Genomic DNA, 20,952 nt, shown 5'->3' with positions numbered 1-20,952 from the left:
TTTATATACCACCCTATAACCGGAGGTCTCAGGGCAGTTCACAGAAACGATCACAATATATAAAATCAAAACAAGAACAATAACCCAATAACACCCCCCCAAGATATATAAATGTATGATGTATAAAATGTATATAAAAACATCAGGAAACATTGCACATTAAAAGGCTTCCCTATACAGTAGACAAGATGAGCTCTATTTGTGGCAACGAACTATTGGGAGAAGGCAGGCGCGGGGTTGTGTATGTGGATAGGCCAAAACAAACAAGCATAAAAATACAGGTCCCAAATTATGTTTTAAGTCCCGCCGTCCTACCCGAAAGGGGGCAGGGTGAGGAGGCGGCAGTTGAAGCGTCAAGGCCAGCGTGGTTTTGGGGACCGTGAATCATGGAGGGAGGCTCAGGCTCCCTCAGTGAGGATGGACCCCCAATTTCTAAACCTGGGTGGGTGTGTTAATGGAGGAATCCGAGGGCTCCCTTGGACAAAAAACAAAGACACCAACCAGGACAATTTGGAGCAAAACAGTAGCCTGTAGGCTTGGCCTTTATTGGAAACTGTCACGACAGGACTCCCACCCACAACAAGATGAAGCAAGATGGAAGTCCAGAACAAAAGAAGACCCCAACTTTTATTAGTTACTAATCCCCCAAACTACACCCCTAAAACTACATCACAACTATATCATTGATACATCACAAAAAGGAGAATTTGAGGGAGGAGTTGTGGTGGTAATCTGAGTGTCCTGTCACCTGGCTGGTTCCCCCTTTCCCCTTCCCCAGGTGACCGAGGGGAGTTTGCAGTTTCCTGCCCCCAGAGGGAAGAGCTGATCATTGTCCTTTGTTCCAGTCCATGCTGATTCCACTCCTATATGCAAGTTCTTTGTGACCTTGATGGTCTTCTGTCTAGGACCATCAGGGTTGGCATAGCAACTGGGCAGGGCTCCTGTGTATGTGCTGGTATGCTCAAGGGATTATGGCTGCCCTGTACCAAACCTTCCCCATTTTGTAGTCCTTCTTTCACGGAGTAAAATAAAAGTGGAACGGTGCAGATCCGATGTATGGTTGATTTTCTGTGAATTTATAACAGAAGCGTAGCGTATGTCGTGTGTGAGAGTGTTTGTGTGTGTCAAGTTTGTACAAACTGAATGATTTGGGGGGGGGGTCCTGCGACAGTGGGTGCGTTGGGGGTGAGGAGCAAGGAAAAGCCCAGGCTGGTTAGGCCTCTCTCAGGCAAAGGAGGCGCCTCTCCTTTCTCGGGAAGCTTGAGGGTAGTTAGGCGTTGCGTGAGGGGGCAGAAGAAGAAGCGGGGTGAGGTTGAGGTAGGGCAGGTCTTGCAGTCAGGGGGGCAGGTAGTATACCTGGGTGTGATGGCATTAGTATACTAAACAACCCATGGATCTTCTGCAAGAACTGCCTCTTTCTTGCACTGGTTCTGCCATTCCCCAACCTCCCATGGTTGCAAATACCCATCACAATTCATTTTAAACTGGCTTAGCCGAAGCAATCCAACATTCTCTTTCCTTAATCACACACACCTTCAGAAAGAGCGATTTTTCCTTAGTAACAGGCTCCATAGAGAGCTTACAATAGTCTCACATTTTAAAAAAACCAAAAACCTTAAATCAATGCTGTTTATAGGAACCCAAAAGCACCAGCTATAGGAACGAATTACCTTTAAGTACTTCAGGCAGCGTCTCTCTCGGGGGGGGGGGGTGATGATGATGCTTAATAATATCCAGGCATGCTGATGGACAATACAATGAATGGCACAGTTTGCAACTTAAGAAGAAAAGGTGTTGGATCCATTTGGAGGGAATTAGGAGAAAGTGAGGTTGCATCCATAAAGGTAAAGGTAAAGGGGCCGCTGACCATTAGGTCCAGTCGTGGCCGACTCTGGGGTTGCGGCGCTCATCTCGCTTTATTGGTCGAGGGAGCCGGCGTACAGCTTCCGGGTCATGTGGCCAGCATGACTAAGCCACTTCTGGCAAACCAGAGCAGCACACGGAAACGCCGTTTACCTTCCCGCTGGAGCAGTACCTATTGATCTACTTGCACTGGCGTGCTTTCGAACTGCTAGGTTGGCAGGAGCAGGGACTGAGCAACGGGAGTTCACCCCCTCGCGGGGATTCGAACCGCTGACCTTCTGATTGGCAAGTCCTAGGCTCTGTGGTTTAACCCACAGCGCCACCCACATCCCTAAGGTTGCATCCATACCATACATTTAACACACATTTAATGTGCATGGCTTCTCTCAAAGAATCCTGGGTTGCGTCTAGGTACTACCTGCTGATGGGCAACATGCTCCTGATTATTATTATTATTACCACTATTCTCACCATTATTATTATTATGTTAGTAGGACATAATGAGTTGGAAAATCCTTGGAAGCCAAGATCCAAGTTTCACGCAAGTACTCCTTGGTGAGAAAACCCCAGCGGAGATTTAACATGACAAAAAAATGCAGCTACTAAATGCATAGAAATATGGGCTCTAAAAGCTTTAAAATGTGCCCTTTCAAACTGACCCCTTAAAAAAATGCCTTCCAAAGTTTCCCACCCCCTCTGGCACAGACAAAAACCACACATTTGGCAAGCTAGAACATGGTTTACTTACCAGCTTTCCAAAGGTTAATTTCATGTGCTTTTCCATACAGCAGTCAGAAGAAGTTGCACAGGCAGTAACCTTGGTTACAAAATGGTTTAAAAAATCCTAAATTATAGGGAAAGGAAAACACTAGTTTCAGGCTCCGTGGGTTGAGATTCCTGCATTGCAGGGGGTTGGACTAGATGACCCCTGGGATCCCTTCCATCTCTACAATTCTGTGATTCTATTATTCCCAGGCCTTACTCCCTCCCCAGACCCTCCAGGGCTACAACCCTCACTGGCCTTGAGGATTTTTGCCTGGCTGGAATGTGTCCTCAAACTCCAGGTAGACTGTTCCACTGCCAAACAGCTCTTACTGTCAGAAAGTTTTCCCTGACATTTAGTTGGAATCTCCTTTCAGCAACTTGAAGACATTGGTTTGAGTCCTACCCTCCAGAGAAAGAGAAAACGAGCTTGCTCCGTCTTCCATGTGGCAGCCCTTTAGATGGTTATCATATCTCCTCTCAGTCTCCTCTTTCCTGAGCTAAACATTCCCAGCTCCCTCAACCCTTTCCTATAATTATTATTATTAATATGATGATGATGATGATGTAAAAGACAAAAAGGACTACATTGCTGAATAGCAGGATGGTGTCAAATACTAGGTTGAATCGTCTACACATGCATCCACACAAACATACAAAATTTGATGCAACAGATCTTTTGTCCTGGGGCATAGGGTTATAGCAGGTGCAACAACTGCCTGTTTCCAGATGCAATTATCAATGAAGAACCTCTGCTGGCACAAAGGTCTAAGCGGGGCACCCTCCTTGCTATTCTTTTCCTCTTTATGCCATCAGTGATTTCAAAATAAGAATAACCATTCAATGCCGAAGCTGAAACCGCACGCGACATTCAACTAAGAGATTCGGGCTGGGAAGCTGCCGTCCTCCTGTCAGTCTTTGTCTGAATCTTTATCCTTGGTTTTTTATTTTTTTCCCCCCACACTTCTTTATCACCCAGGACCTCTGAACCAAAAGCTGTACAGAACTTTTCAGAGCCGCAAGTTTCTTGAAGTCTGTTGGAATTAATAGAATTCATGTCTTCCTTCTGCTACAATCAACATTGTACTGCCACTTCAAATGCAGGACCTACTTAACTCGTTCTGGAAGGCTGCAGATGTCAAGGCTGCGAGAGTCCTCTAAGACTCTTGTAGAATTGACAATGCTATGCTGTTGCAAATCATTCTCTCATTTTTATTTTTCGAAACCTTTCAGAGAGAGACAGGGATCCACACGTAATTTCCACCACAATGCGGTTTCATACTCTTGAGGCAGTCTGCCTTGTTTGCTCTAAGAAAGGAAACACAAAGAGCCCTCAAAGTAAGACATTTAAAGCACACAGCTCTTCCCACCAAAGAATCACGGGAGTTGTTGTTTACCCCCTGCAGAACTACAATTTCCAGCAACCCCAACAAACTACAGTTCCCAGGATTCTTAAACTGCATGGTGTGCATACAACAGTTCGTATCTGTGTTAGGCTGCAGTTTAGGTAAATGGCAAAATGCAAATTGGCACAAAATAAAAGAACTTATGGCCATTCTGGTTCAGGGGTCAGCAACCTTTCTCAGCCATGGGCCAGTCCACTGTGCCTCAGACCTTGTTGGGGGCGGACTATATTTTTTGGGGGGGGGATTAGGCTTGCCGATCAGAAGGTTGGCGGTTCGAATCCCCGCGACGGGGTGAGCTCCCGTTGCTTGGTCCCTGCTCCTGCCCACCTAGCAGTTCGAAAGCACACTAGTGCAAGTAGATAAATAGGTACCGCTCCGGCGGGAAGGTAAACGGCGTTTCCGTGCCTGCTCTGGTTCTCCAGAAGCGGCTTAGTCATCCTGGCCACAAGACCTGGAAGCTGTACGCCGGCTCCCTCAGCCAGTAAAGTGAGATGAGTGCCGCAACCCCAGAGTCAGCCACGACTAGACCAAATGGTCAGGGGTTCCTTTACCTTTATGCCCCACAAATAACCCAGAGATGCATTTTAAATAAAATAACACTTTCTACTCATGTAAAAACACGCTGATTCCCAGACCGTGGGCCGGATTGAGAAGGCGATTGGGCTGGATCCGGGCCCTGGGCCTTAGGTTGCCTACCCCTGCTCTAGTTGCTTTAAATGCCTTTTGGTTTGGGCCCACCGTTTCTGCGGTGGGAAGGGGTATGTGGAATGAAAAGCCCTTGCATTCTTACTATTTGGAACGCTTTAAAATCATAAGAGCTCTCCTCAGGCCTTTTGAAGACCGCTGGAACGCTGGGCTCTCCTGATCTCTGGTCAAGCTAACCTGCCAAAATGCACAAACAAACATACCGAAACGACGCTTGCTTTAAATAACCAGCTAAAGTGGTGGGTGGGGTGGAGATAATAATGCATAACTACCTTCCGGAGGTGTAGAAAAGGGATTTAACCTTGGTAAAGTGCGTTCTGTGTGTGAATAGAAGCAATTAGGAGCACTGGGAAACCTACTTGGCTGTTAATGCAGTCATTGAAAAGCAGCTCAGTAAGCATGCAGTAGATGGGCCTCGAAGGCCAGCCTCCCTTTCAACTTCCTTCGCTGGAGGACCCTTCCCTCCCAAAGCACTTTATTGCCGAGAGAAATAACCCCGCTCTAACAAAGGCGGAAAAACGATTTCATTGCCCACACGGTCTCCTCCCGAGATGACGCACCACGGAGCTGGCAGTGGGCGCCATCGGAACCCGTCGTCCATCCAAATGGGGTTGTCGCCAGGACAAGGCCGCAGCCTAAGTCAAGTGCGAAACAGGAAAAAAATAAAAATAAAAAACGAGGGTTAATCTCCAGGAAACGCAGCGCTTAAGAGAAAGGAGTTCAAAGTTGGCACAGCGCTCATGACTCTCTTTGAGTACAGCCAGCTTACTTGCTTCTTCATTGACAGCTTGTCGTTTCCTTCCATTAGGCCCAACCTGTAGCTAATTAGACGTGCGGAAAGCTCGTTTGCGAGGCTCTCGTTTTGTTTCCCCGCAGAGTAAATCTCCTTCCTACCAGGCCAATGAATCCGAGCGAAAGGGGAATGACGACGCCCTCCTCTGCTCATTTTCCTAACCAGGGCCTAATTCATTTCTAAAGAGATTGTGGGCGAGGGGGACCAACCTTTAGCGAAATCACACAGGAGTATAATTAGTACCGGTGAACAAAGGGTATTCAAGGGACAACCCCCAAGACCTTGGTGCGATGCAGAGGGAGGAAAATGCCACGCGCAATGGCTGCCCAAGAACAAAAGGTTCTCCCCTTTAACGGCCGGTTTTGTGGGTCATACTCGCAGGCCGTTCCGGTGGACCTGCAGGTAGCAGCTCCTCAAAAGAAACTCCTCGTTCCAAAAGCGCCCCAGACTCAGGTCAAGCAGGGACACGCCGGCTTTTGAGAAAGGTCCATTAAATGGAAGCGCGGCGTTCTCTCAGAGGCGGAGGAGGACATCTAGCTACCACTTAGACGCCCACGGTCTTTGTCGAAATGCTTTTTCCACGCCGGGAGAAAGGAAAGGGGCCGGATGATGAAACACAGAGGCATTTTGCCAGACTCAAGGGCTGGGGGGAAATGGAGGCACTCAACGTCTGGGCAGGATTCTCGGGCCTCGTTGCCACATCTGCCTTTGAAGGAGCCAGGAAAGTTAGAGGGCCTACTCAGAAGTCATGTAGGCAATGTTTCCTCCATCGAGTTCTTGGGGTGGTAGCTGTTCCCTCCCTCCCCTATCTCCACAAGGCTCCTCAGGAAGAAGAGCCAAAGAGCCTGGCAAGCTACTTGCCATTTTGCTCCTCATGTTGCAGCTGAGGTGGTCTCTCTTCTTCCTTCAGCAGCCATCACAGGGCTGCATGAACCATCTTGTACTGAGGGGAGGAAAAAGAGAGGAAGAAGAGCCAACAAGCTGGTGAGCTGCCCGCCATTTTGCTCCTCATGCTGCAGCTGAGGTGACCTTTCTTCTTCCCTGAGCGGCTATCACAGGGCTGCGTGAACCACCTTGCACTGAGGGAGGGAAAGAGAGAGGAAGAAGAGCCAATGAGTTGGCGAGCTGCCCGCCATTTTGCTCCTCATGTTGCAGCTGAGATGGCTCTCTTCTTCCCTCAGCGGCCATCACAGGGCTACATGAACCACCTTGCACTGAGGCGGGGGGGGGGAGAGGAAGAAGAGCCAACAAGCCAGCGAGCTGCCCGCCATTTTCCTCCTCATGCTGCAGCTGAGGTGGCCTCTTTTCTTCCCTCAGCGGCCATCTCAAGGCAGCACAAGGCAACTTTGGTCCAGTTACACTCTCTCCCCTTCCCCTAAAACAGGTGGATTGTGTGGTTGAGTTTTTCCAGCCTACAAGAAATCCCCTGCACGTAGAAAACAAGCATGTCAAGGAAAGGAAAGGAAAGGAAAAAGGAAAAAGGAAAAAGGAAAAAGGAAAGAGGAAAGAGGAAAGAGGAAAGGAAAGGAAAGAGGAAAGGAAAGGGGAAAGGAAAGAGGAGAGGAAAGGAAAGAGGAAAGGAAAGGAAAGGAAAGGAAAGAGGAAAGGAAAGGAAAGGAAAGGAAAGGAAAGGAAAGGAAAGGGGAGAGGAGAGGAGAGGAGAGGAGAGGAGAGGAGAGGAGAGGAGAGGAGAGGAGAGGAGAGGAAAGGAGAGGAGAGGAAAGGAAAGGAAAGGGGAAAGCCCCATAAACAGAGCTAGCTTGCAGGATTTTTCTCTTCATTTATTTTTTTTGTACGGTGGTGGAGCATTCCTTCAGCTCAACCCAAACTGTAGCTCAAGGGGATGCAGGTCCGCCACCCCAGCGGAGAACTGGGGTCTTACTGGCCCTGTCTTACCCTCTCCTTGAATGTTTTTGCCTGGTTGGCAAGTATCTTTGAGCTCTGATAATGCCTCTTGCTTGTCTGGATGGGGAGACACGAGAAGAGTATGTATAGAAACTAACCTACTGTGCACAGGTAACAATTGCATTTCACTGCTTTTTGCTCCTGGTCTCCCAGAGTGGAATGTGACCCACTGGCTTAAAAAGGTCCCCCCCCCACCCCCCCCACTGGATATGAAAAGGATCTGGTAGTGAACTTTGGACTGCCCTGCTGATTTCAGTATATCGAACTACTGTTGGAAAGGAACACAGCACTCGTTCCCCAAGGTGATGGCTAAAACTCTGAAAGCTTGTTTCAAATATTGAGCCAGGACCGGCCCTACCATTAGGCATTTGTTTCCAGCTGGCAATACAGAAGGAGAGGGGAAGCAGCGAGGCTCAGCTGTGCTGAGACCAACTGCAGTTGGTTTCCTCTTTCAGAAGAGTTTCCTGCAGTGACAGGGCCAAAGTTACCCCCCTTTTAATTTCCACCTCCCGGTTCAGAACTCCGAGCAGCACCAAATGGCTGGATCTAGCCATCCTTTCTGTTTCCCATAATGCTTCCAGGCAGCGATGCATTGTGGGAAATTAGACGCTTGAGCCCGACCCAACACAAGCAGGTAATCCCACTTCTCGAGGAGTGAGACCACCAGAGCCTCTCAGACCTGGAGTCAACCTATTTCCGCTGGCCATTATGCAATGACATTTTATGGTGGTGGTTGTTTAGTCGTTTAGTCATGTCCGACTCTTCGTGACCCCATGGACCCATTACCTGGGTTCATTTCATTTTCCTCTTCCCTCCCCATTCTATGCCCCTTTTGTGCTCTCTTCCTCTCTTTCCCTCTTAGGTTGTAAGCCCTTGTTATAAAATAAAAATCTGGTAAGCAAATTAAAGGGTCAAATACACAAACGTGTGTGTCCAGTTCTTCTGCAGGAAGTAATTATTAGCGACGTAAAGAAGCCACAGAGCAGTTTATTTCTCTCCAGCGCGGTGAGAGGTGGCAGCTGTTGCTAGGACTACCAGAGACCTTGTTCCAATTCTTATTACTGGCTGGAACCATCTCCACACTTTGCACATTTACGAACAGAGCTGGCTTAATCTCCCCAGCAGCAGAAATGCCAGGACTGAATGTGCAACGTGAGGAACACCATTATATATATATATATATATATATATATATATATATATATATATACACACACACCATGCTTATTGAAAAAGAGTTGACAAACTGGAAAGAAGCAAAAGCAGGCTCTGCCGAACAGCCATTGAAAGCTGTTCATATCATGTCAACAGATTTACCTTATTGAAAACAGTCCGAGTGAATGCGAGACTGAAGGGTTGTTGGCTGTTGGCACACACTGAATAGCACAGCACATCTTTGAGCATGGAACGTGATGAAGATTTCATGTTTGGAAAGGGGGAAAGCCCTGTGATTTTCAAGTCTTAAGACTGCAAGTCCAAGAACTGAGATAATGCTAGAATTGTCTCCTTCAAGAAGGAGCAGATGTCTGAGAATGTTGGGCTTGAAAGGTTTCCTGCACATCCAAGATGAATTTTGGAACTTTCTTCCGCATACTTCTCTTGGGCAAGGATGAAGGTTGGCGTCCCTCAATGCAGCTGGGCCTAGCTCCATCCTCATTTAGAGATGCTCAGAACCTACCAGGCTCCATCGGGGAGATCTGAGAAGACTCCCTGGAAAAGACCCTGATGTTGGGAAAGATTGAGAGCACAAGGAGAAGGGGACGACAGAGGACGAGATGGTTGGACACTGTTCTCGAAGCCACAAACATGAGTCTGACCAAACTGCGGGAGGCAGTGGAAGACAGGAGTGCCTGGCGTGCTCTGGTCCATGGGGTCACGAAGAGTCGGACACGACTAAACGACTAAACAACAACAAAGCTTCATCTCTCCCATTTCTAGACATTTTAAGACTTCCACCTTATAAAATTACCTCTCCCCCAGCCTTCATTTAATCCTCCCCATTATGTTATGAAATTCCTCTTGAAAGAGTTTTGGGCAACACTGATGAAGGCAGATTAACCATTTTGCACCCAAATGATGCAACACTTGTAGAATGTTCTCCCCAGGGAGACTCACCTGGTGCCTTCATTACGTATCTTTAGGTGCCCAGAGAAAACATTCCTTCTCCCAGGCCTTTGGCCAATTAAACAATCTATGGGTGGATGTTGTTTTTGTTTGTTACTATGGTATTTTTATATCGCCCTGTGCTCTTCAGATGAAGGGCGGTATAGAAACTTAATAAAGAATAACAACTCCATCACTGAATATGTATGACTGGAATAAATTTACCATCTTTCAGGTACCATAAGGAAATAGAAAACAGCCTCCCCCAACCTAGTGCCCTCTGGACGGGCTCCTATCACCCCGGACTGCTAGCCATGCTGGCCAAGGCTGATGGGAACTGGAGAGCAACGTTAGTCTGGGGAAGAGTGGTTCTGTGCTATACATATAAAGAAGTATCATACCACTTTAAACAGCCAGGGCTTCCTCCAAAGACTCCTGGGGACTGAGCCATTGGGAACAGAGGCGTACCTAGGCTCCCTTGCAACCTTAGCAACAGAGGTGCCGACTTGGGCCTCAGATTATGGGTGCCCAATGGCACCCACAACGTGACGTCATGACGGTGTTACATCATGGCATCACGTTACATTGGCCAACTGGAACAACCCGGAAGTTGCAACAGATCCCCGCAGTGTGGGTGCCCTGGGGGCCAGAGTTGGCACCAGTGCTTAGCAAGAGCTGCAACAGTGCCTCCAAAGTTGGGAGAGACCATGGACATGAAACTAAAAAAGTTTGGACAAAAGAAGAATGGCAGATGAAATTAATGGACTATGCAGAATTGGACAAAATGACAGGAAGGATTCGAAACCTGCGGGACCAGAGATTTACAGAAGATTGGAAGAAGTATATGAATTACCTGAACAGCAACTGTAATCAACAAATTACGCTAGTAGGACTACAATAAGTTTTGTAAGGAGAACTATACGAAGTGTTACAAAGTAGAAAAAGATAAGAGATACTGATTATGAGTTTGAAATGTAATAGGGAAAATAAGAAATGCATACTAAGAGATTAGATTGGAAAATTTTCAGACAGGATTGATGGAAGTCAAAAAAAATTGAATAAGATGTATAAGTATGTTTAATTACTGTTGAAAATGATATGTTAAAAAACTAATAAACAATTATTTTTTAAAAAGAAACTAAAAACGTTTGCTTTTCGTCGCCTTTCTTGCTCTGCCAGTTGGCTTCCTCCACAGCTACTAGGGCTGAATCTGTTCTTGTCCTCCTCCATCTCCATCTCCTCCTCCACCACCAGCCCGACTGCCTCCCTGCCTCCGCTTTGCTGCTTTCCCTTCTGCCTCCTCCCTCCCTCCCTTTCTCATCCTCTTACAAGTCTCACCTGCTCTTTCTTCCCTCTAAGCTCACACTTCCTAACTGGGAAAGGAGCCCCCAAAGGCTGTTGTAACGGCCCATGCCAGCGATCAGGTGCTGTGTGCTGAGCTGTGATCCATCGCCAGGTTTTTATACCGGCTCTTGTTCCAGTGAAGAAGAAGGTCGGCGACATGACGCCTTTTCTCTTCTCTTTAATGGCTTTTAATAATATCGGGGAGCCTTGCGACTCACCTTTTACCTGCTAGTTTGATTGCAGCTTTAATTGTTGCCTGCCTCCATTGCTTCATTTGCTGGTAGTTAATTGTATTTTGGTCTCCTATAGCATAAGCTGCTTTTAAGGCCATTTTGGGAAAAGGCAGGACGACATAAACACACACATACGGATGATAGAGAAGTCATGGGAAGTTGACGCCATGTAACAAAGCAAGGAGCTTTGCACTTAATTTTGCACGCCTGGGTGTTGCACGTTTGGTTTTGTGGTTCTGATGCGCCAACTGTTTTTCTTGCTTTATACCTGCTGAAAAGTTGAATTAAAAAAATAAATAAATAAAAAGGACCTTAATGGATAGCAGGTATCCATTATGCACATTGTGAAGCAATTCAGTGGGATAACTGGTACGCTTTAAAAACCATGCAACATGCAGATCTGCTCTGCAGTAATGGTTGTGTTATATATAGTATTTGTACTGATCTGTCATCACACCATAGTAACAGCCTGAGCCACTAGGGGGCACAAGAGGCGCATGAACTAAGCTGAAGCTTGGAATCCACCCCGTCCATATAGGTCACGTCATGAAGAGGATGGTGGGAGGGGCAAGTGCCTGCTAGCTCTGTTGGTAGAGCATGAGACTCTTAATCTCAAGGTTGTGGGTTCGAGTCTCACAAGGGGCAAGATTCCTGCATTGCATAGGGGTTGGAGTAGTTGACCCTTGTGATCTGTGACCTGCCCAGTGGGGAGGCTCCTTCCCCCCACTTTCTCCCTAGTACTAAGAGAGGCCTTTTCAGGGGCAGGTGAGGAGGAGTATATTTGGATATATAGTAGTGGCCTCTTGGTGGGAGAGGTGGTGGTCACGGGGGGTGGGAATATTATTACCCCCTTTTTGGTTTGAAAGCTGAGAAGATAAAGTGTGGCCTTGGGGAGGAAAACTGAAGCATGGAGAAGGCAGTTGTAGTTGCGAAGAAGGAAACCTCAGGGGAGGGAAACTGAGGTTGTGGTCCTAGAGAAAAGAAGACTGTGGCAGGAAGAGGGTAGCGCTCCCCGCCCCCCACGCATATGTGTGTGACTATAAGGAAAAGCACCACAACGGCTGATCAGATTGGGTGGGGGCACTGAATAATGGAATGAAACTCAGGCAGGAGACACACTGGCAGCAAACCAGTTCCATTGACCTTTGGAGTATGTTTCCTACAAAGTGGCTTGGGAGCCTGGTTTTCCCCTCTTCTCCACACCAGGTCACATCTTGATGCTGTAATGCTCAAGACATGAGCATGCATGTTCAAACTGGACCCTCCCTGCCCACAGACTGTCTTGCCAGAGTGGTGCATGCTCTGGTTATCTCCCGCTTGGACTACTGCAATGCGCTCTATGTGGGGCTACCTTTGAAGGTGACCCAGAAACTACAACTAATCCAGAATGCAGCAGCGAGACTGGAGACTGGGAGTGGCCACCAAAACCATACAACACCAGTCCTGAAAGACCTACAATTCAAAGTGTTGGTGCTGACCTTGAAAGCCCTAAACGGCCTCGGCCCAGTATACCTGAAGGAGCATCTCCACACCCATCGTTCTGCCCGGACACTGAGGTCCAGCGCAAAGGGCCTTCTGGCGGTTCCCTCACTGCTACAGGGAACCAGGCAGAGGGCCTTCTCGGTAGTGGCACCCGCCTTGTGGAAATAAACTATCTGACTTTTAGAAAACATCCGAAGGCAGCCCTGTTTAGGGAAGTTTTTAATGTTTAATGCTGTATTGTGTTTTTAATATTAGGTTGGGAGCCACCCAGAGTGGCTGGGGAAACCCAGCCAGATGGGCACTGGTATACATAATAGTTTTTTGTTTGTTTCTTTTTTAGCCTACTACTGTAGCAGCAGCAGTCTTCTATCTTATTTGCTTTTGAAGATGACACAAGTCAGATGGTTGGGACAAATGCACCCCCCCCCCCATAGGAAAGTTATGCTCTGCTCACTGCATCGTTCTAGTTGAAGCCTGGAAATTTACTACATCAAGGCTTTAAAATAATACAGTACTGCAAGAGTTAATGTATCCAGTTCTAGTCATGCTCAGAGTGGGCCCATTGAAGTTAACAGACATGACTAATTTAATATATATAGGTTCATTAGTTTCACTGGGTCTACTCTGAGTAGAAATTAATTGGACACAGCTCCAACGATTGTTTCCAACCAGTCTTCCTCAGCCCTCTTACTGGCTATGATGGCTCAGGCCGATGGGAGCTGTAGTTCAAAACACCAGGAGAGACCCAAGTTGGGGAAGGATGATATACGGTAGATGAGGGTCCAAGAGAGAATTTCAGGGTAATAATTCTGTTATCTATCTATCTATCTATCTATCTATCTATCTATCTATCTGGTATCCGATGATTTTCTGATTCAGATTTGCTTTGATGAACACCAGAAATACTGTTTTGAGTCAGGCACACAAGACATAGAATCATAGGCTTAATCATTATTTTTAACAGGTTAAAAATACAGGTCACAAGAAAATAGGAAAACAGAGTTTTAAAAAAAACTGTCGAAGATGACATAAGAAAAATAGCATGTATATATTTTATATATAAAAATCTACAGTATTTACTAGTCTCAATACATATTTTAGGAGCAGCTTTCTCTCCGCTGCTTAGCATCCAGTAAATTGTACAGCTCGCTTTTTTATTATATTTATTATTAATCACAAAGCCATGGTTTAAAACTCTGAGATTATTACACAGCCACATTATTATATACATACATTTCTACGCAGCAGTTAAGTAAATTGGAACCACAAAGTACTGTTTGTCAGTTTAAAGCCTTCTTCTCCCCCCTCCTCAACGCAGTACTAAGTAGCTACTTCGCTGTGTTCTGCAGGGTTATTTTATTTTATTAAAAGTCATTTGCCAAGTTAATTAAAAATTACATCAGATTCAGTATATACACACACAAAATGTCCATCACGTTGGCTAAATGTTGCTTTCCCCCCTCCTTTTCTTTTTAAAGACTTCGGTACCGTCAACACATTAGCAGCGCCAACCTGCAGCGAGCATAGGCACAATAGCACATTGCTTAGGAGGGGAGGAAAGCTTGAACAACTCATGACCCACCAGCCCAACAAATATACACGGGGGCCCAGACAGGGCGCAATAATCCTCCTGGGTTTATTTTGCTGCCCGCCTGGGCCTGCAGAATTAGGGAGGCTGGTAATCGCCTGGGCAGGCTGTGTTTAGCCTTATGGGTCACAAGTTGTACAAACCCAATTTAGAAAAAAAGTGGGGAGGGAATAGCAACACACTTGTACTTCTAAGTCAGGTTTCCTCAACCTCGGCCCTCCAGATGTTTTTGGCCTACAACTCCCATGATCCCTAGCTAGCAGGACCAGTGGCCAGGGATGATGGGGACTGTGGTCTCAAAGCATCTGGAGGGCCAAGGTTGAGGAAGCCTTTTCTAAGTCTTTGCCATCAGTGCAGCCAGATAAACCTTCGCAAAAAAAACAACAAAGAAAGAGAGGACCTAATCTTTTGAAACCTGGATACTACCAGTGCTTTGTTTGTTTTCAGCTAGAACAGAATACTCAAAAATACTTCCATCCAACATTTTAGCCAGATGTGGGCAGAATTGTAAGCCAGGGAGTTTGGTTCCAGAGCTTGGGTCAAACTGTACAGCAGCCATACAGAGGAAGGGAGGGGAATGGCAAAACGGAGACATGTGTGCAGCAAGTTGTGCACATCTTTCAACCACTGAGGGATCACAGGGGCTGGAGGCATTTGCTGGATCAGCTTTGGGTCTCTTCCCGGTTCATCATCACTCTTGTGTCTGTGGGCAGGAGTGAAGCATGACGTCAACCCCATGGTTTAGTGTGTGAGAGGACAGAGCCTCCAGAGTGCAGACATAGCTGAATAGGTCAGCTCAAAAATGGGATTCGGCTAGGGGTGATTGGACTCCAGCTCCCATGAGCCTCAGCCCAGCTGTCCACAACATCTGGAGGATCCTAGGCTGGCTACCTCTGGATTGGACCATGGGCACTGGTCCCCTTGCTTCAACTTATGACCAAAACAGACGGGGCAGATCTGTGACCAGAAATCCCAATTAAAAAACAAAACATCTCAGCATACCCTAAGGACACATGTGTGAATTGAATCAGAACAGCCACGCTGAGGAGGGTGTGTTTGATACTTCCTACCACCACTGTTATCCTAATCAAACGCATTTAGCTCTGCTTGGGAAGAAGGATAGGCTTAGCACAGGTTCAGATCTCTGGTTATTTCCCGAGGAAGAACTGAAGATGTGAGCATGTGAAGCACTGAGAGAGTAGCGGCTATGCGTGCATTGCTGCCCATTCCCGGACATTTGAGCCAAGCAGGGCAGCTGCTGCTCACACAGGACTGACTCCATGTGCACTTCACCCAAATCAGTGGGATACAGTCCCCCGTAGAAGAGACCTGCTCTCTTCCAGCCACCCTACAAGATTATTTTTCCTCTATCAAAACAAAATGGGAGTGGAGGGAGAAAGCAACATACATACCCACCCACACAAGGTTGCAGGCCCTGATTGCAAAGCATTTTGCTACAATGAATTTGCTGGCTTCCGATTAACAATGAGGGAGCACTTCGGCATTAGACTTTATACCTACAATCATCTCTTAAGGGCCTAATGGTACAGCAGCGCTAGCCCAATCAAGGGCATAAAAGTCTATTGCTCTCAAGAAAAACAAGACGCTCAAGCACATTGTGGGAATTGACAAGGAAGCAAAGGAGCGAGGGGGTGCCAGAAACACAGGAATACAAATTGAGGTGTGTGTGGGGGGGACACACGGCTCAAACGTTTCCGAGACCATCACAAAACCCTGCTGGGATATGAACCGGCCACCTTTGGTGCCAATGTTCCCAAATCATAACTGCGCATTTCTGTCTTTACAAAGGGCAGGCTATGATTTGAACATGGAAGATTAGTGTTTCGAAGTGCACCTGAGACGGGCTACGAAACAGGCCTGCACAGCTCGCAGCTCACCAAGTCAAATTCAACCCTCCAAAGGCTCAAGGAGCCCATTGTTTACAGCAACTTGCTGGGGGCACAGCAAGAACACGGTGCAATGTGGGCGTAGATGTGGGTGAAAGGAGAAGGAAGGAGAAAGCAGGTGCCTGGTAGGCTACAATCTACAGCCCGTATGCTGCCTTGACTTTGGTGGATCACCAGTTATGGAGGTATATATTTTTTTGCAGCCCACCAGAAAACCCTCTGGTTAAGCCACAGTGAAAATTAATAGGCATTCCTGGCAGACTGTGCCTGTGGTACACTCAAAAGAACACTGGATGTGATGGGCAGCCCCGGTGCCAGACACAAAAGGCAACATCAATGGTGTACGCGACAAAGAGCGATAAAAGCATCTTGGTTTCTCAGAGTTGGTTCTGAAAAGACAAAACTCTTATTATTACAGGAATAGCCGATGCTTTTCAAGGGATCAAAACCTCTTTGTCGGGGCTGATGAAGGGAAATGCCATCTCTAGGAAAGAGTGGCACTTGAAAGACGCCTTTTAATCTTTCCGTTAAACACTGTTCGTGTTGCACTTTTGTGTATTTACAGAAAGCCCTGAAATGCAGCCACCATGGTCAAAAGCAACTCGCTTAATGAACCCATTAAACAAAAGTTGCTTTCTGGCTGCATTTCAGGTAGCCCTCTGCGGGTGTACAGAACATTAGTGCGACGCAGGAGAAGGATACCACATCGCAGCATGCTCACTCCCACCTGCAGCTGACATGCTGGCTTTCGTGCTTGCATCAGGTTGCACACACACAGTGCCTGGCCCACGTGGACCCGAAGCACGTGCTCTGCGAGCCATCAGATTTGAAGGGGACAGATCCTAGGGTTTGGACCAACATACATTGGACTCCATGTGCAAACATGAAATCCAGCACTCAGAAGACAGGCAAGAGTGGCATGGACCAGCACAAACCCATCATTTGCCAAGCATATGTTCCAAATATCTGTGCAGGCCTTCTATAGTCACTGACACTCATGGTATATTAGCAGTTCTGTGTGCGAATGATGCAAGTATTGTATTTGATTGCACCTCTGCCCTCCCCTCCATCAAAACACACATTTGAGATTTAAAAATGAAGACCTAATGCACTGCAGAACTGCCTTTGGATATGCAAATGTGGGTGGCGGGCTCAAATACCATCAACATCCTAGACACATGCTACAATTCGCAGACAGTCCTGATAGAATAAGCACCATTTATTGGCTGTATCAGAATGCCTTTGCTTTGGGTGTCAAACCTTCTCCTTTCTATGTGAGCCATAGGCAGTAGCATCTCTGCTCTGGATAACCCAGAATGCTCACTCCTGGGTTACTGAGACAATGTATAGAAGAATGTCAAGAAACCCCCATCCCAAGTGAATGGGGTGGTTTATAAATTAAGTTAACAAAAAAAAGAAAAAAAGAAAAAAAGAAAAAGAAATAAAATGTACTTTGTGGATGCAGTCCATGAATACACATGCCTCCATTTTAGACTCTGTAATTCTGTTGCCACGTGAACACACAATCAATTGTAGTGTCAGGTCAAAAAGCAGCTTACTGAGGTTTTAGGCAACAAGGTCATTTGCTCAATTAGCTACACGAACGTAACAAACAACCACCATAGTCATCACGCTGAACATACAAACCTATTGCTATGTTTATGAGAATCCAACCTTTTCGTCCGTTTTCAATGCTCACTTTCAGCTTTCGTCAACATTTAACAGAGCTGTGAAATAGTGTCAGTTTGCATATGCCTTTATCTGAATTGTCCTGTATGAAGATCATGAATCTTGGATGACCACCAACCCCAGACGTGCAACCATTGCATGCTCCTCCCCTGGTCTTTCAGGTGAGCACGTGTTGTTTCTCAAAGCAGGACGGATTCATGCATGGACAACCCGTCAGTCTGGTGTCTGTAGTGGTGTGCAGGGCTTGGGGAACTAGGATACTGATAGTGTGGCAAGCCGAGCTCTTCAGAGGGTGGGGAAGTCCTGTATCTTATAGGGCTATCCACTGAAATGGTGGAGAGATTATGTTCTTTAACAGGTGTCGATTGAAAAGGCGGGTATCTTCTCAAGTTAGTCAAGTGGCTTCGGCTACCATCTTGGCTCCAGGACTGCGTGTAAGGATCAGGCCACTTTCTACTGTCTGGCAAATAATCTGCTGGGGGGATTACAAATCTGGTGGCATTGGGCGATTTAGGTTTGCTTGCATAAGTTTCAACTGGGAGGACTTCGATTCGACTAGAAGGAGTCACGACCACATGTTGGTGGTTGACAGCATAATTTCTATGTGGTCTATCAGTAAACATCTCTGTTGGAAGTTCAGGGATGTATGGCCGGCTGGGAGAGCCGGTTCGATTCCCGTAATTATACTGTGTGGCTACGAAGCTGGAATGAACCATGTTGGTAACATGCTTTGGGGAATTTCCATGGTAAACAGGTGGGTTACTGTAAGACGGTGGCGGCGGCTTGAAGTTATGTCCAATATCTGCCCCATCAGACTGGGAAGAGAATCTGGGGGCTCTTGGTTGGGAGCTGAAGGCATAACTGTTGGATATTTTTGGTGGACTAGATGTTTTCTCTGTTGACTTCCTTGAACCGAGGGAGTAAGCTGTGTTCCTCGGACTCTGCAGGACTGCCCTTTCTAGCGCCTCTTCCACAGAATTGTCATTCTCTGGGTCACCACCAGGCACATTGTCATACTGCGACGCATTTGACTCTCGCTTACCCTCATCGACATCCAAAGCCCTGATCTTTTGCTTCACGTTGAATGCCTGTCCCTCAGGCCCAGGACTCGGTGGCATTCCCGAACTGGCATGGTTTGCAGATCGAATCTTGATCTCCATGGTCAGCTTTGCAGTCTTTTCGATGATTTTAACGTCTGAAGGCTTAATCCACCTGGGCACAAATTCCTTTCCTGTATTTAAAGTAGCGTTGGAATTTTGGTTAGCAGATGCATTATAATTTTGCTTGGAGTCAGACTCTGGCTGAACTTCAGGTTTTTTCCTGGGGCTCTCCAAGTCATGCTTTAGCAACCCACTCCGCACATTAGCCGTCGCAGGCTTTTGCTGTCTCCTTTCCAGCGAATCCTTTCTCCTCCGGTGGCCTGGTGAGCTTTCCTGCCCTCTCTCTATAGATGCTCTGCGTCCTCCCCTCTGGCTAGCCCGGCCATTGCTTGCTGCACTAGTGCCGCTCTGCCCATTGACCAGATGAGTAAGATTAAGCATGGCAGGCTGAGATTCGGGCGGAACTTTCCCCAACTTCTTTGGAAGTTCGTCATCTTTACCTATAAGAATAGACACCAAAATAAGCATTACATATATAAACTAAACTCTTGCCATGGATCCCTCCCTGTGGCGAAGGAAGTTAATTGGTTCCCCGCCTCTACCCGCTCTTCTCCCAAAGAACACATGTCAATGTATGAATTACATAAAGCAACAAGAACTGAGGGTTCACAGCTGAAATCAAGTCTTAAGAGGTTGGTGATTGTAGCAGATTTAGTCTTCTGTCCTATACATGAACTCTAACAGTAATAGGAACTGCCAGTGGTCAGCCAGTTTGATACCAAAAGCATGCAAGATATTGAGGCATGCAAGAACTGTCTTACTAACACAAATCAAATTTGGAAATTAATTTTCTGACCTCGAATGGTCTTGACTATAAAGGCACAATAGTCTAAGCTGTGCTTTTCCTGAAATTGCAGCAGTTCACGGTCTTAATTTTAGATGACAACACAGCCTTCCTTCTGGGTGATTAGGACTTGGGGGGGGGGGGACTCTCCACCTCGTGTGAGTCTTGCATATGTGTACAAAGCAGAGAGAAACTCAATGAACTGAGCTGTACCCCAGTTACTCGAAAACGTCACCTCCCTTTCTGAATTAAACCTCTGTTCTCTCTGCTTTCTGAAGAGGAGGGTGGATTTAGAACCTTGCAACCTGGAAGACGCCATGTTCCAAATAAATGTGCCCTCCATACATTTGGTACTTTCTTCCTGCAACATGAGAAGGGGCATGTGCACATGCACCAGTCATTCAAGTTAGAGCAGGGCTGAGAAACCCATTTTGGCCTTCGCCAGAATGGCCAATAGTGCATCGCTAAAAGCACATACAAGGGACACCAAGGGCTATCGAGTCCAACTCCCTGCACTTCCTCATTTTTTATATATTGGATCAATGCATAGGGTTTTGTTCTGTATTTTAAGGAAAAAAAACTTTTGAAATGTACGTAGGTTGATTAATAAGACGGCTTTATTCTTTTTAATTTAGTACACTTAAGGTCTCTTAATTACCACTAAGCTTTCAAGAAACCCCAGTGAGAATACTATAGACATTTTTATTGAATTCTTTGTCGCTTTGAAGATTACTCTCTGTAGTCTCTCTCTCTCACACACACAAGTCAGAGGGAGAGGGTGTGTGTTTGCCCCTGGTATGAATGGCTTAAAACTGTTTAGATGTTGTAGGCTAACACCTGAAGATCTGAAAGGTGTGGGGGATGATATGACAATGACCCTAAACTGCCACAGTAGTTCTCCAGTCGAGAGCCTGGGGTTACAAATGAAGAATTAGCAGGCGCACTAATGAAGAAAAAAGCATTCCAAGGTTGCAACTGTTGATTGCCAAGACCAAAGCCATGCACAAACAGGGCTCGTGGGTTTCTATCAGATGTGGAAAATAATTGGAAGGAAAGCACATCGGCAACAAAAGCAAAAGGAGAGGAGACGGGATGAATAGAGCCACAGCTTCAGATCCCAGTCACGTGGCCTCGGCATAAGGCAGATGAACTCTCACTCCAGGCTCAGTGTCAAAAAAGAGGCATGAAACAACACAAAGTATACAGCTTGCTTAGATCTCCCAACATC

The 20,952-nt window shown here is 46.6% G+C and overlaps 1 protein-coding gene across 10 annotated transcripts in view; it reads right to left on the bottom strand.

Annotated features, from left to right (window-relative positions):
- Positions 1–13,532: 13,532 nt before the first annotated feature.
- Positions 13,533–20,952, bottom strand: part of USP6NL (USP6 N-terminal like) — a 134,791-nt gene continuing 127,371 nt past the window's right edge. For all 10 annotated transcript variants that reach the window (XM_083572659.1, XM_083572663.1, XM_083572660.1 and 7 more), the window contains one exon: positions 13,533–19,380. In XM_083572659.1, coding sequence (XP_083428785.1) covers positions 17,960–19,380 — 1,421 coding nt within the window. In that variant the 3' untranslated portion in view covers positions 13,533–17,959. The remainder of the gene's footprint in view (positions 19,381–20,952) is intronic.

Source organism: Podarcis filfolensis (genome assembly GCF_964270895.1).
Source record: "Podarcis filfolensis genome assembly, chromosome: 10".
Lineage (NCBI taxonomy): Eukaryota > Metazoa > Chordata > Lepidosauria > Squamata > Lacertidae > Podarcis > Podarcis filfolensis.
The sequence above is the reverse complement of the archived record's forward strand: the minus strand, read 5'-3'. Positions and strand labels throughout refer to the sequence as shown.